Consider the following 17,345-nt stretch of genomic DNA (forward strand, 5'->3'; position numbering starts at 1 on the left):
GTTTGAGTTGATGAACTTCGGCTATTGAGTTTGTTCGTCGTTGTTGATCTTCTTTTGTCTCCGTACAGATTCGTTTGAAGTTTGTTGAGCCCAAAGTTAGCAGAAGTCGAACGTCGAAGAGTTGGACGAAGAGCGGTATAGAGTTTACCCTGAGCGTTCGTTATTGTTAGGTTGTATAGATTTTGATATAACCTCTTTTGTAGCGTATCCAAAGTTGGAGCTAATTGCATCGAAAGGTACAAGCAGACATCGTTTTAGTGGGATAGCACACTCAAGATAGTTGGTTCTTGAGTTTTCCTTAAATCACATACTTGCATCAATACTTGTTCTAGAATGGAGAACTTGTATTTTGTTATTTGAACTTTTTTTATATGGCTTAATGCTTTACGTTTTTCTTATGCATTCATCTCGAGCCTAAATCTTTGATTTCAGCGGGTTGTACGCCCTTTTTGTTTAGACGATTTGGAGGCTATAATCGAGTGTCCTGGGTGTAGAAGTTCACCTAGTGTCAGCATACTCTTGTAGTCGCACCAAATTCTAGAGGATGGAGATACGTGACACCACCTCGATCGGGAGAGTCGGTGAGTTGTTACGTGATCTCATCCTCTGGATCCCAAAAGCATAACAGCAATTCCTTGATTATCAGAGTTGATATCTCGATTTTAAAGACATGCATTTCATTCATATTAACATTGAATATGTTGTCTGTATTTCATGTATTTGAGATATTACTTGTTATTGCATGTTATATTGCTTGGAATATCATTGTCACCGGAGTTATCCGGCTGTTGCTTTGTTTTGTATGTGTACTTGGCGACAGGTGGGGCGGGATCAAGTCAGAGGCAGCATGATAGGGGTTGAATTGAGTATAAGTGAGGACTTGGTGTTTTTAGAAGTCGAATTGTAATTCAAACTTGTTTTGTATTCGTATTGTAATCTAGAACCGATGCATGATCTATTAGTTCGAAGGATTGTTTAACTATAGCCCTCATGTTTTGTATTTGGACTGATCGTTGTACTAATGCATGTTTGAGTTGATTGCTGTCAAGACTTGTATAAGAGCTTAGCTATAGGTGTTTCTGGTTTTTCTTGTTCTGGTGCAGGGGGCGCTCGAGCTGTAGTTTTTAGCAGCCCGAGCGCACCCCCATTTGGGGAATCTAGTAGGGCTGGATATCGCCGCGCGATCGAGTGGCAATTTTTGCCCGCTCGAGCGCGGCAACAGTATTTCAAAAAAAAATATTTCTTTGCTTGATTCATTTTGAGATTGGGTTTAATCGAGGTATGATTTTATTATTCGAGTTTAGATGATTAGAACCGAGGTCCTCATATTAAGTGGTATCAGAGCGATAAGTTCTTGGTTGAACTAGAAGGGAGCGGGGTAGATCGAGTCCGCTTGAATTGACTCCTCGCATGTGATTGATTTATTTATTTGATTATTTAATTCTCATGCGAGCATGCTTTATTATTTGAGAATTATTTGAATTACATGATCATGTGATTTAAATTATAAAGCATGGACTACTTGAGAAATAATTATTTTTGTTATCGACTTGTATCCGAAATTCTGAGAGGTTGAAAGGGCACGAATTGTAGCGGTTGAGATATCTTGTGTCCTAACCTTTGATTATCAGATGGGTCCTCGTCGAGTAATTAACAGAAACTCACCGCCAGTTACTACTCCGAACGAGCAGGCTAGTACCGAAACTTATCAGATGGATGCCACAGCAACGCCTATGGAAACCTTGCTGAAGAGGTTTCATTCGTTTAACCCGCCAATCTTGCAGGGTACAGAGAATCCTGTTGACTGTGAGAGCTGGTTGGACGACATTGATCAGTTGTTTGATTCCCTTGATTATTCAGATGACCGCCAAACCAGGTTAGTCATTCATCAGCTTCGGGGTGTTGCTAAGAACTGGTGGATCAAGACAAAGAGAGCTATGGAAAATTGAGGTACGGTTATTAACTGAAATCTTTTTAAATCTGAGTTTTATAAGCAGTTTTTCCCAATTTTGTACCGAAAGGATAAGGGAACCTAGTTTGCCACTCTGAGGCAAGGGAATTTGAATATCGAGGAGTATGTAGCCAAGTTTGATAGTTTTCTGAGATTTGCACCGCACATTGCCGACAACGAAGAAGCAAAAGCTGACCAGTTCATAAATGATTTGAACCCCGACATCTTCACGTTGGTAAACACTGCTAGGCCTAATAACTTTGTGGATGCTATGAATCATGCAAAGGGAGCTAAAGCAGGTTTGTGGAGACATAGAGGAGCTTCATTTGTACCCCAACAGCCGAGACAGTCTCAGAATCAACCATCTTAGTATCAGAATCAGCCATCGCAGTATCAGAACCAACCACTGAGGTATGAAGGAGGAAGCAGTGGGGGTAATAGAAAGGATCATTTCAGAGCCAAAGGGAAACAGTTCAAGAAGCCGGGAACAGTTCTTCTAGCTCCAGTGGCTCCAAGCAGTTCGGTTTGGGACAAATTTTTGGATTTTCATCTTCGTTCTGTAACAAGTGTGGAGGTAGACACTCCCAAGAGCAGTGTGTAGGAGTCTTTGAGAACTGAAATATCTGTCAGCAGCCAGGACAATTTGCTAAGGTGTGTTCTCAGCGAGGTAAAGATCGAGCTCAGAGTGGGAGTTCTTCTAGACCTACAGCTCAGCCTGAGAGACAGACTTCTGCGGTTCACTCCTTCCAGCCTCAGCAGCAGAATAGACAGGGAGGTAACCCGAATGCGAACAGCCCCCAAGACAGCAGGCACGAGTCTTTGCTCTGACAGAGGACCAGGCTCAGGCAGCACCTAACGATGTTATAGCAGGTAACTGTTCGATTTTTGGTTTTTCTGTTCATGTATTGATAGATACAGGTACTTCTCATTCCTTTATATCTGAGAAATTTGTGTTGATGCATGCTTTGCCTACTGAGCCTTTGCCTACTGTAGTAGCTATTACTTCACCTTTGGGTGGAGGAATTGTTTCTGCCAGATTAGTCAGGAACTGTGAACTTTGCTTTGAGGAGAATTTGATAGAATTCGATTGTATTGTACTTGGGCTGTCAAATTTTGACTGTATTGTTAGTATAGATGCTTTAACCAAGTGCAGGGCATTCATCTATTGATTTCAGAAGGTTGTCAGATTCAGACCTGAAATGGCAGACGAGTGAAATTTCTTCGGTAAGGGTACTCGATCTAGAATTCCTTTGATTTCTGTGTTATCGATGACTCGTTTGTTACAGAGAGGTGCAGAGGGATTTTTGGTTTATGCAGTTGAAGTACTGAAATCTAGCCCAGAATTGGTTGATATACCAGTGGTTAGAGAATTGGCTGAAGTTTTTTCAGATGAGATTCTTAGATTGCCGCCTATTCGAGAGATTGAATTCAGCATTGATTTATTGTCAGGTACTCAACCTATTTCCAAAGCTCCTTATCGTATGACACCGGTCGAATTAAGAGAATTGAAAGAACAGCTTGAGGATTTGATTGTCAAGGGATACATCAGACCTAGTGTGTCGCCTTGGGGTGCTCCTGTACTCTTTGTACGGAAGAAGGATGGTTATATGCGGCTCTGTATTGATTACCGTCAACTGAATGAAGCGACGGTAAAGAACAGGTATCCTTTACCTAATAGATGACCTTTTTGATCAACTGCAGGGTTCTTCTATCTATTCGAAGATTGATCTGAGGTCAGGATATCATCAGCTGAGAGTGCGAGAGGAAGATATTCCTAAGACCGCATAACGAGGTATGGTCATTTCGAGTTTATAGTCATGTCGTTTGGTATGACTAACGCTCCAGCGGTTTTTATGGGTTTGATGAACCGTATCTTTCAACGTTATTTGGATGAGTTTGTTATTATTTTCATCGATGATATTCTTATCTATTCGAAGAACCATACTGACCAAGCAGAGCATTTGAGGATCGTCTTGCAGATTTTGCGGGTTGAGCAGTTGACTGCCAAGCTGTCTAAGTGTGAGTTCTTGTTGGATCGAGTGGTCTTTCTTGGTCATATTATTTCAGGAGATGGGATTTCTGTCGATCCCAGCAAGATCTAAGCGGTTATGAATTGGCCTAGACCGACATCAGTGTCTGAGATCCGAAGCTTTATGGGTTTAGCTGGTTATTATTGCCGATTCATCGAGGGATTCTTAGCTATTGCCAAGCCAATTACCCAGCTAACTCAGAATAATGTGCCTTTTATCTGGACTGCAGATTGTGAGGCTAGTTTCGTTGATCTGAAGAAGAGACTGACCAGTGCTCCGATTCTATCTATTCCATCAGGTACTGGAGGTTTTACCGTCTATTGCGATGCCTCTAACCGAGGCTTGGGATGTGTTCTTATGCAGCATAAGCATGTGATAGCGTATGAATCGAGGCAGCTGAAGCCGCATGAGACTCGTTATCCGGTTCATGATCTTGAACTCGCTGCGATCGTATTTGCTTTGAAGATCTGGCGTCACTATCTTTATGGTAAGTCTTTCGAGATCTTTTCGGATCATAAGAGCCTTAAGTATTTGTTTTCACAGGCAGAGCTGAATATGAGACAGAGAAGATGGTTAGAACTGTTGAAGTATTTCAACTGTGAAATAAAATATTATCCGAAAAAGTCGAATGCAGCTGCAGATGCCTTGAGTCGAAAGCTTTGTTCTTTATCTATTTTTACTATCGGTGTTTCTCAGTTGATCGATGATTGTTGCACTTCTGGTTTGGAGTTTGAAACATATAGGAGGACTATCAGAGTGTTTGATATTCAAGCCGAGCCAGAGTTATTTATTTTGATCAAAGAAGCACAGAAGTCTGATCCGAGCACTCAGATTTCAGCAGAGAATTCAGATCATGGCATCATTCTGAATTTCAGGTTAGAGATGATGTTTTGTTTGTGAATAACTGTATTTTCGTGCATGATATTGCGGAGTTGAGACAGCATATTCTTCGAGAGGCACATTGCAGTCGGTTCAGTATTTATCCTGGAGGTCGAAAGATGTACAACGATCTGAAGAATCAGTTTTGGTGGAAGAAGATGAAGAGCAATGTTGCGAGTTTTGTATCCCGATGTTTGAACTATCAGCAGGTGAAAGTAGAGAGGAAGCGACCGGGTGGTCTGTTGCACAGTCTATTTGTTCCTGAATGGATGTAGGATCACATTTCAATGGATTTCGTCACGAAGTTACCGCGATCTGTTCGAGGATGCGATGCTATTTGGGTAATGATCGACAGATTGACGAAGTCTGCTTGCTTTATTCCGTACAGGATGACGTATCGTCACGATCAAATGGCTGAGTTATATGTTAGCAACGTTGTGAGATTGCATGGTGTGCTGAAGCCGATCGTTTCAAACCGAGACCCTAGATTCACTTCGCACTTTTGGCACAGTCTTCAAGAGGCACTTGGTACTCGATTGCATCTGAGTACAGCTTATCATCCTCAGACTGACGGGCAGTCAGAGCGGACTATCCAGACGTTAGAGGATATGCTTCGAGCAGTAGTGCTAGACTTTGGCACTAGTTGGCAGGATTCTTTGCCTCTTGTCGAGTTTTCTTACAACAACAGTTATCAAGAGAGTATCGGTATGGTGCCTTTTGAGGCTTTGTACGGTAAAAAGTGCCGATCTCCTTTGTTTTGGGTCGATGTATCCGAGTCACCTGATTTGGGACCGGATATGATTAGATTTATGGCAGAGCAAGTAAAGATCATTCAAACGAGAATTAAGTCAGCTCAGGATAGACATGCAAAGTATGCAAATATCAGACGCAGACCTCTGAGTTTCGATCAGGGAGACCTAGTATTCTTAAAGATTTCTCCTTTCAGAGGCACTGTGAGATTTGGAAAGATAGGGAAGTTATCTCCAAGATTCATCGGACCGTACGAGATTCTCGAGAAGTTAGGTGATCTTGCCTATAGGCTTGCACTTCCTCCATCTTTATCTGGTATACACGACGCTTTTCACGTCTCTATGTTGCAAAAGTATCATCCAGATCCTTCTCATATTCTTCAGCCTGACGAGGACGAGCTTGACGAAACTCTGAGCTACTTTGAGCGACCGATTCAGATCCTTGATCGAAAGGAGAAGCAGCTCAGAACCAAGTCGATTCCTTTGGTGAAAATTCAGTATAGCTGTCATGGAGTCGAGGAAGCAACTTGGGATATAGAATATGACATGAGATAGTGTTTTCCTGAGTTATTCGGATGACGTGAGTTCTTCTTACTGTCTTTTGTCCTTTTACTATCTTATGTGATTGATTCTTATTGATTTCGAGGATGAAATCTCTTCTTAGAGGGAGAGAATTGTAACGCCCCAAATTTATCTTAATTGAGTTTATTTTAGATCATCGGAGATCACAGAATTCAAGAGCCGATTTGTTTTTGATCAGGGTCTATTTTGCAATTTTTGGATTTTTCAGGGACTAAAACGCAAATATGGAGTTTGTTATAATATCTTAGCTTGGTTGACTAGTCTTCATTCTCCATCTCCTTCCCCATTCTTTTTCCTCCATTGAAGGCGCCCAAAACTTTCTTCAAGCTTTGTGATTTCATTTTTCGATCGATCCGTCAGTTAATATTTTAATCCGAAGGCAGATTAGCGATCACGGCAGCAAGAGCTTCATTCTATCGCAAGTATTTCTCCGATCAGTTATACTTCTATTTTTGGATGTTGTTAAAATCGATTGAGTTTTGGTCATGTTGATCTTGAGTTAGTTCTTATCGTTTATTCTCAGTCGGTTTTGAATTAGAGCATCGTTCGGATTTGTTATGATTTTTGGAAGCATAATTCGAAAATGGAAATTTTGAGATGTGTTGGATTTGAATTGTTTTTGATGTTTTAGCATTGGTTTGAGTTGTTTGCAATGATGTACTACTGTCTGCATTTCCGATTTGATCAGTTTATAGTCGTTATGACGCCGATTTGAGTTTGAGATTTTGAACCGTTTGAGTTGATGAACTTTGGCTATTGAGTTTGTTCGTCATTGTTGATCTTCTTTTGTCTCCGTACATATTCGTTTGAAGTTTGTTGAGCCCAGAGTTAGCAAAATTCGAACGTCGAAGAGTTGGATGAAGAGCGGTATAGAGTTTACCTTGAGCGTTTGTTATTGTTGGGTTGTATAGATTTTGATATAACCTCTTTTGTAGTGTATCCAGAGTTGGAGCTAATTGCATCGAAAGGTACAAGCAGACATCATTTTAGCGGGATAGCACACTCAGGATAGTTGGTTCTTGAGTTTCCCTTAAATCACATACTTGCATCAATACTTGTTCTAGAATGGGAAACTTGTATTTTGTTGTTTGAACTTTTGTTATTTGGCTTAATGCTTTACATTTTTCTTATGCATTCATCTCAAGCCTAAATTTTTTATTTCAACGGGTTGTACGCCCTTTTTGTTTAGATGATTTGGGGGCTATAATCGAGTGGCCTGAGTGTAGAAGTTCACCTAGTGTCAGCATACTCCTTGTAGTCGCACCAAAGTCTAGAGGATGGAGATACGTGACACCACCTTGATCGGGAGAGTCGGTGAGTTGTTACGTGATCTCATCCTCGGAATCCCAAAAGCATAGCAGCAATTCCTTGATTATCAGAGTTGATATCCCAATTTTAAAAACATGCATTTCATTCATATTAACATTGAATATGTTGTCTGTATTTCATGTTATTGAGATATTACTTGTTATTACATGTTATTTTTCTTTTATTGGAAATATCATTCTCACCGGAGTTATCCGGCTGTTGCTTTATTTTGTATGTGTATTTGGCGACAGGTGGGGCATGATCAAGTTAGAGGAAGCATGCTAGGGGTTGAGTTGAGTAGAAGTGAGGACTTGGTGTTTTTAGAATTCGTATTGTAATTCGAACTTGTTTTGTATTCGGATTGTAATCTAGAACCGGTGCATGATCTATTAGTTTGACGGATTGTTTAACTCTAGCCCTCATGTTTTGTATTTGGACTGATCGTTGTACGAATGCATGTTTGAGTTGATTGATGTCAAGACTTGTATGAGAGCTTAGTTATAGCTGTTTCCGGTTTTTCTTGTTCTGGTGCAGGGGGCACTCGAGCTGCAGTTTTTAGCAGCCCGAGCGCACCCTCGTTTGGGGAATACAGTAGGGCTGGATATCGCCGCGCGATCGAGTGGCAGTTTTTCCCCGCTCGAGCGCGGCAACAGTATTTCAAAAAAAAATTATTTCTTTGCTTGATTCATTTTGAGCTTGGGTTTAATCGAGGTATGATTTTATTATTCGAGTTTAGATGATTAGAACCGAGGTCCTCACAAATATACTGATCTAAATGGGTGAGCAAGGAAGGGTATAACATGTCTTTGCGTTTAAAACACACGAAAAACTTATATTGTTGCGTAGATCGGGACTCGGGAATCTCATAACTTTCCAATTCTAGAAAGCTCAAATCTCTAAACTGCTGATTTCTGACTCTAAATATCCTCAACTGGCTTCCGATCTGTGAAAAATCACATAATGGTCAAAAGTCAAACCTAGTCAAACTTTGACCAATAAATCGCAAACTTTATTGCGTTCTCACTACTTCACGGTTTCGAATCTCGACTCGAAACTTGGATAATTGGATCTATCACGTCGATCTGGTCAAAAATGGTTAACATGTCGACGGTCGTCGAAAAATCGGGAAAGACGGCGGCGGCACGGTGGCGACGTCCAAAAATACTCCAAAATTCACGAAATTTGGCAGGCTTGTAGAGCTCAACGAGATGATTCTAATGCCTTATGCCACAATCAGAATGGACCATTGAGGCGGCCGAAATCGGCAAAAAAAATAGGCGGCGGCGTGAGTTTCCAAGCTCCAATATGTGCCTGAAAATGCTCCGAAAATGAAATCTGGAGGTCGGGAAATGTTCTACACAAATCCTAGAACTTCTTAACAAATCAAAAACAACAAGATTCAATCTCAAATCCGACCATTTAGCGCGAGGAAGATGATGAATAGTGTCGTCGCGATTTTGGCTTCGAACTCGGTGCTTCGATCACCAAAACTTACGATTCTTGGTATGGTTATGACCGCCTCGACGAGAGATACAATATGGAGGGGTCAATCGACAGCAACAGGCGGCGCACGGCGGCCGGCGATGGGAGAGACGATTTAGGGGTTAGGGTTTAGTGTGTTTTTTTGGTGTTTTATGCGTGAGAAAGGGTATCACTTACTATGCATAGAAAGTTGGTCCTAAAATGACCCGGTCCGATCCATTTCAATTCTCTTGTATTATTTTACTCCAATAAATTATTGAGTCAATTTTAGGCTCTGATCAAACAACCAAAACTTTGACCAGTCAACTTGGTCAAATACTCTTCCAAAATAAATTATCTGGCATAAATAATATTTTTATTTCAATATCTCAATAATTATTTCAAAATGTCAATATTCCAGAAATAGTCAAACTCATTGACTTATTGACATGTGTATTTTGTAAATATACTTTATAACTCATTTGGCAGTGATAATTATTTCATCCGCTTCAATAATTATTTTAATTGCCAATTAATTCGATAATTAATTTTTGGGCATTACAACTATCCCCCTTAAATGAAATTTTGTCCTCAAAATTGAAGTACGTACCAAAAAGCTTTGGATAACGCGTCCGCATATCGGTCTCGGCCTCCCAGGTAGCCTCCTCCTCTGAAATGATTTAGCCAACGGACCTTGACCATGGGAAGAACTTGCGTCCTAAGCCTCCGCTCCTCACGTGCTAATTTTTGCACTGATCTCTTCTCGAAAGACAAGTCTGACGTCAATTGCAGAGGATCATACTCCAATACTTGAGATGTATTGGAGATATAATTCCACAATATCGATACGTGGAATACGTTGTGCACCGCCGCAAGATTAGGCGGTAGTGGTATATGGTAGGCCAATGTACCAACCCTCTCCAGAAACTCGTACGCACCAATAAACCTCAAACTGAGCTTGCCTCTCCTACCAAAATGAATCACGCTCTTCATGGGAGCAATCCTCACAAAGACATGGTCTCCAACGGCAAACTCGAGATCTCGTAGTCGTCGGTCAACATAACTCTTCTGACGACTCTGTGCGGTCCTCATCTTATCTCGAATCCAAACCACGATATATGTAGTCTACTGAACTAACTCGGGCCCTAAGAGAATCCTCTTGCCAACCTCGTCCCAATGTATGGGAGATCTACACCTTCTCCCGTAAAAAGCCTAGTATGGAGCCATATCTTTAGACGCCTGATAACTGTTGTTGTTGGTGAACTCCACTAGAGGTAATCTCGACTCCCACGGGCCCTGAAAATCAATCGCACAAGCTCTCAAAAAATCCTCGATATCAACAGACTCACAATTCTATCTAGTGTCTGCCAAACACTAAATTCTAATGGTGTTATCAATATATCAGTTACGAGCAAAACAATGTCAAGACGACGTTCAATATAACCAGCTCAATCAATAACTTGTTGGATCATAATCAAATAGAAATCGAAGGGATATGGTTCAGAACAATACAAAATACAATATTCTAGAAGAAAAATACGCTAAAAATAAACAACTCACTTGCAGTTAAATACAAAAGTTGAGTGAATCAAACTCAAGGCTCCATGAACAAATGACGCGAGTCAATCAATCAATATCAAATCAGGTGATCACCTGTCAACGGGTATGACATCATGCTCATCATCACGACAAATCAAAATCAGGGCTGTCAGCGTGGCCTCACTCACGAGAAAATCCGCACGCACTCATCGAAAAAGAAATAAAGTCCCAAGGCATAATCTGATGTCAACAAAATAAAATCGAGATCACAATGTAATAGAATAACAATACTCACCCAAATCACTATCCATGTCCAGAATTAGAATTCAAGTTCTCAAGAAATATAAATTTTTGAAATTCATACTCGATATATCAATCGATTCCAAATTGATTGAATTTTCAATTATCAATGTCATGAGAATCCTGGAATGCGTGAACCACAATAAAGATTCCAATATTTCCAAAAAGAATCGATAAAATGGCTCAAGCAACTTCTTTTCCGCTATCCCAAAAGCACCTTCCCAATCCCTCATAATATCAAATAAGCATCAATCAATGCTTAATTACTCAATTAGGACTATCGCCTAATTCCAAAATTTCATATCTGCAGCATACTAATACAGTTCTATAGAGTACTCTTAAACCGAATTATTTGGATCAACGATTTTTGAGAAAATTAAATCTAAATTCCTCGATAGTAATCAGTCAAATCTCTACGAGAATTTTCAAAACATTGTCTCCGACCCAACATTCGCATCTAAACTTATATCAAAAAAAATTTGCAAAAAAATTCTCAAAAACGACTGAAAAATAAAGGAATGCGTTGCTCCAGAATCTAGCAACGCAAATGTAGAAAACCTCTAATGCTAACTTTCCCTGCACGCAAAAGATTTCCCAACAGATATAGACCATCCTTCTAGAGCAACCAATTCAAACCAATTAAGCATTCCAAATACACAAATACACAATTTCCATCTAATCTTACACATGCATTTCTAAAATACAAGTACAAACAGTCAAGAAATTTCTCATGCAAATCTTAACTAAGCATTCCAATAACTGAAATTAAGAACATAAGTTAAGATTACCCGTGATAAGAGAAGTATCGGGGTCTGCTCCTCAGTCTACATCCCAAATAGCCGCCCCGTGGTCTGCTCCCCCCTTGGACAGTTCTTCAAAATATGGTCCGGCTCCTTGCAATGATAGCACTTGCACGAACCGAACAAACACTGCCCAGAATGAGGTTTCTGACACTTCTTGCAGAAGAGCATCCCTCCAGTGTTAGGGGCGACTTCCCCCTGCTGTTGCCGTCTAGAAGGAATTGGGCCCTTAGACGACCCACGAAAAGACTTCTTCGCTGGCTTCTGCAAAGACTGACCTCTAGATTATTTCTGGTACTGCCCCTTCCTCTAGAAATCAGCCTGCATCTCCTTCCTCCCCTTCTCAGACCGGTACGCTCGATTCACAGTTTCCTTGTATGTCATCACATCTGCTATGGAAACATCATGCTTGATTTCGGACCTCAAGCCATCAGTAAAATGCCACAGCCTCTCCTTCTCATCTCCAGCAATCATGGGAACAAAGTGACACCCATGCTCGAACTGACTCACATACTCAACCGCGGTCCTGTCTCCCTGTCGGAGACTCATGAAGTCACGAATTAGCTGGCCTCGCACATCCTCCTTGATGTACTTCTCAAATAAAGCCATCTTGAAATCCCTCCACGTCATCCTAGCCAGGTCAAGACCAGTCACTGCGCTTTCCCACCAGAGAGCTGCCTCATCCTTTAGCGTGTAGATTGCGCATATAACTTGATCAGCATCCGAGATCCTCATGAAGTTAAAGATCGTCTCCAACGCTCGAATCCACTCCTCAGCAGCTAGTGGATCAGTAGTCCCCGAAAAATCCTTTGGGTCCCTGCTTGCGGAATCTCTCAGCAATGTCCTCCTCATGCGACTTCTTAGGCTTCCCAGCCTGATGCTCGAGTAGCCTAGTAGCACCGGCTAACATGTCCACACTGGCCCTCTCAAAAGCTGAGAGTGGTGGAGCTGCAGATGGAGGTGGAGGTGGAGGCGGTGGTGGATCCTGATTACCCGTATCTCGAACTACGCGAGTCTCGGAGGCATACTGCAATTCCAATCAATCTCTCACACAACCATATTGCATAACTAGGTATTTTAATTTAAAGCTCTTATGACAAAATTTCAGTTAAAACCAAACTCATGGGTCCCATTCGTAAAACATAATTAAGAGCATTTAAAACTCACAGACTGAAAGTGCAACTTCTGAGATCCACGTAGCAGGCTAGCTAACCCTTCAAGGACCTTGCTCTGATACCAAATGAAACGACCTAACTCGATAAATATTTTTAATTTTATTTTATTTTATTTTTTTATTTGCATATATGCCCATAAATATATGCATCTACACTTAAAATAGATTGTCATAAAATTAATACAAAATAAAAATCGATTGCATGTCAAAAATTTAAATACTCGAACAGATTAAAATCCATGCAAACGACTAGAATCTCAAAAGTATGCAAACCAGTAAGAAATATTAAACATGTGCGAAAATAGCTCAATACATTAAATAACCCATCATAAAATAAATCAATTGAAACATGAGCTGGCGAAGGTCACGGGTGTGCTAGCTCACCACGGATGCACAGAGGTCCTCGCCGCCAGTAGGGACCACAACCTCCTGACTAACATCAAACTCACCTGCACACCATTTAGATCTAATGAGCCTAGAGGCTCAGCATGCTTTACTCTTTAATAGCAAATACTACATAATAAGGTTTCATACAAGCACATATCATATAAAAATATCATGAAGTGTCTTATGCGTGCATGATCATAAAAGTGTTTGCATAATACTGAGTCATAAACGTAAACATCATAATAATCTTGATCATATACATCATACGTAACATAAATACATAACAAAATCATGGCATGGCATAATCATAAAATCATTGTTCTTGTGCGGGTTATATCAGTGAAGTGTGACTATAAACATAAGGGATTGATCAATCTAAAAACCAACGTACGTGGTGGCGAGGTTCACCCAACCTTAACACGGGGATTCCCTACGCCTCTATGCCGCCAACTTTACCCAACCTTGACACGGGGATCCGTAGACTTCTGAACATGAGTGGAGAGGTCATTGGGCCCCGTATCCCGACTTCCAATCCCATGAGTGCTACAAATCATATCAACTTCCCAAAATATTTTCTTTACATGTCATTTTCTTAACATAAAATACATGCATGAATCATGAACTTAAAAATATCATTTTTCTTAAAATTATGCCCGTAAATATATATTTAATCCATTTTTCATAAAATCATACTTATATCAAAATATACATATACATCCATTAAATATATATTTACGGACTATTTTATTTTTCAATGGCTAATTCGAGTTGTTGTCCCTTAACTAAAGCCCATAAACTTAGACTGGCTCATTAAAATTTATCCTGTCCAAAAATACTTAGATTAGCCCAATCACACTTAAAATGACCCAATTAGACTTAGATTGGCCCAATAGTACTTAGCCCAAATAAGAACTTAGCTCAACCAAATAAATTAAACAACTTAGGCCCATTAACAAATTTAGCTCAATTAATAAATTAAGCCCCAATAAATATCTTAAGCCTAATAAGATTGGTCCAACAAGATTGGCCCAATAGATTTGGCCCAACAACTTGGCCCAACTAAAAAACTTGGCCCAATAAATAAGCTTGGTCCAATAAACGAACTTGACCCAATAAACAAACTTGGCTCAATAAACGAACTTGACCCAATAAATAAACTAAACACTTGAACTCCTAAATAATTTACCTGGCCCGAAATAAAATAACCCGGACTCAAACCCATAATATATGACCCAATTACACTTGACCCGACCCGGACAACCCACCTTCCCGAGTCCTGCCCGAACTGCCTGCTAGGTAGACCACCCTTACAACCATCTAGCTCTTCACCTAGCCAACACTATTTCAAGCCACCTTAAACCAAAACCCAAAGGAACCTAACTCAACCACCAAACTAGTGAGCAGCAGCTAAGACCCAACCATGGCAGAAAAATCATCCAAAACCAAGCCACAATGCATAAAAACGTGAATGATGCATGAAATTTAACACTTGAGCTACCATATCCACATACAAGTGCAACAACACGATTTTAATCATCCAAAACAGATAATATACTGATCTAAATGGGTGAGCAAGGAAAGGGTGGGTATTACATGCCTTTGCGTTTAAAACACACAAAAAACTTATACGGTTGCGTAGATCGGGACTCAGGAATCTCATTAATTTCCAATTTTGGAAAGCTCAAATCCCTAAACTGCAGATTTCTGCCTCTAAATATCCTCAACTAGCTTCCGATCTGTGAAAAATCACATAATGGTCAAAAGTCAAACCTAATCAAACTTTGACCGATAAATCACAAACTTTATTGCTTTATCACTGCTTCACGGTTTTGAATCTCGACTCGAAACTTGGATATTTGGATCTATCACGTCCAACCGGTCAAAAATGGTTAACATGCCGATGGTCGCCGGAAAATCGGGAAAGACGACGGCGGCGGCGCGGCGGCGACGTCCAAAACTACTCCAAAATTCACGAAATTTTGCAGGCTTGTAGAGCTCGACGAGATAATTCTACTGCACTATTCCACAACCGGAATGGACCAGCGAGGCGGCTGGAATCGGCGAAAAAACAGACGGCAGTGGCATGAGCTTCCAAGCTCCGATCTGTGCCTGAAAATGCTCCGAAAATGAAATCTGGACGTTGGGAAATGTTCTACACAAATCCTAGAACTTCTTAACAACTCAAAAACAACAAGATTCAACATCAAATCCGACATTTCGCGCGAGGAAGATGATGAACAGTGTCGTCGCGATTTTGACTTCGAACTCGGTGCTCCGGTCACCAAAACTTACCATTCTTGGTATGGTTGTGACCGCCTCGACGAGATATACAAGATGGAGGGGTCAATCGACAGCAATGAACGTCGCACGGTTAGTGTGTGTTTTTGGTGTTTTGTGCGTGAGAAAGGTTATCACTTACTATGCATAGAAATTTGGTCCTAAAATGACCCGGTCTGATCCATTTCAATACTCTTGTGTTATTTTACTCCAATAAATTATTGAGTCAATCTTAAGATCTGGCCAAACAACCAAAACTTTAACCAGTCAACTTGGTCAAATACTCTTCCAAATTAAATTATATGGCATAAATAATTATTTTTATTTCAATATCTCAATAATTATTTCAAAATGTCAATATTCCAGAAATAGTCATACTCATTGACTTATTGACACGTGTATTCTGTAAATACACACTCTATAACTCATTTGGCAGTGATAATTATTTCATTCGCTTCAATAATTATTTTAACTACCAATTAATTCGATAATTAATTTTTGGGGCGTTACATTTCATGTTCAGCCTATATCCTTGAGATAGCCAGTTAGTGAGGCCACAGGTCACTCAACCCTCTTTCTTTTAGTGGATAGTTGGACTCCATTAGCCGCCTCGATGACTACGTGGCCAGGTTATCGTTGACGTTGACCACAGATTATGGTGGGAGAGTCACTTCTTGGTGCGATGGAACAGTGCTACATACCTTGACACCACTTGACTGTGCAAAGTCGACTATATCTTGATCCTTGGTATCTCGTACATTTGCATACATGCATTATATAGAATATGTATACCCATACTCTTATACAAGGCATTTTCTCGCTCACGTCTTCGGTTTTTATTCTTGATATCCCATTCCACATGGCAAACCTTAGGTTGGATGGACCTAGCGAGAGAGAACATTGTGCTGACGGGAGTGACTATGACTGGAGTGCCTTTCCGGGTTTTTGTATCATGTGGGTTTTAGTACATTGATTTCGATGTGGTTTTAAACATTTGGTATTACCTGCTTTATTTCAATTGGTTGTATACTAATTAAGTATTTTTTTCGCTGTTATCTGATTATATTTTACTAAGTTGATTGCATGATATTAATTTTTGCTTAGTAGGTAATTCGGATCACTATATTCGACGTCTTTTCAAATTACGGAGCCAAAATTAATGATGATTTATATCATAGAATTAGTGACGGTTTTGCTAAACCGTCCTAAACATAGTGGTTTTACATTTAACTAAATCATTTATATTTTTATGCTTATATGTTAAATATAGATCATTAGATCCATAATTTGGGCAATATCCTAAAGGTATGATCTCATTAACCTGAATTTGAAACCATTTTTGTTGTTTAGAAATAAAGGAGAATTCGGATCCGACCAATCAAGTTATCAATAATCAAGGTTCCAAAAAACATTACGTAGTAGGCGCACGGCCACCCACTGTACGCCTAGTGTCTAGGCGATTTTTTTAAATATATATTATTTATAAAAAATATAAATATTTTATAATATCAAATTAGTCAAAACATGCTTAAATGTGTGCAACATTTTCATTAAAAAAATTTCAACCATGCTTATTGGTGTACATAAATTTTTTATGTGCGTATGTTTCAACAAAACGTGCATAAATTTGTTCAACCATTTTTTTTATAAAAAAAATTATTAATGAATTTTTTTTAAAAAAAACATAATAATAATAATAATAATAATAATAATAATAATAATAATAATAATAATAATAATAATAATAATAATAATAATAATAATAATAATAATAATAGAACCATCTAGATAGTTTGTTATCCATTTAGGCGGTCTATGTTTCCAACACCACTAAAAACACCGATTTTATACAAATCGGGATGATAGATGACCGTATACCACCTCAGCATTGTCTTTTAGAACAATGTC

The 17,345-nt window shown here is 39.7% G+C and overlaps 2 protein-coding genes across 2 annotated transcripts; both read right to left on the bottom strand.

The window, feature by feature from the left end:
* Positions 1-9,551: 9,551 nt before the first annotated feature.
* On the bottom strand, positions 9,552-10,052 carry LOC140877848 (uncharacterized). Its single transcript, XM_073281438.1, has one exon. The coding sequence runs from the start codon at positions 10,050-10,052 to the stop codon at positions 9,552-9,554; it is 501 nt and encodes a 166-aa protein (XP_073137539.1).
* Positions 10,053-11,908: 1,856 nt separating this feature from the next.
* Positions 11,909-12,334, bottom strand: LOC140877849 (uncharacterized). Its single transcript, XM_073281439.1, has one exon. It carries the CDS (start codon positions 12,332-12,334, stop codon positions 11,909-11,911), a length of 426 nt encoding a protein of 141 aa, XP_073137540.1.
* Between the last annotated feature and the right edge of the window lie 5,011 nt (positions 12,335-17,345).

The sequence above is a fragment of the Henckelia pumila genome, chromosome 2 (assembly GCF_033568475.1).
Source record: "Henckelia pumila isolate YLH828 chromosome 2, ASM3356847v2, whole genome shotgun sequence".
Classification (NCBI taxonomy): domain Eukaryota; kingdom Viridiplantae; phylum Streptophyta; class Magnoliopsida; order Lamiales; family Gesneriaceae; genus Henckelia; species Henckelia pumila.

Coding starts and splice junctions, on each gene's coding strand:
- LOC140877848 (XM_073281438.1), bottom strand. CDS start 10,052: ATGAGGACCGCACAGAGTCGTCAGAAGAGTTATGTTGACCGACGACTA.
- LOC140877849 (XM_073281439.1), bottom strand. CDS start 12,334: ATGAGGATCTCGGATGCTGATCAAGTTATATGCGCAATCTACACGCTA.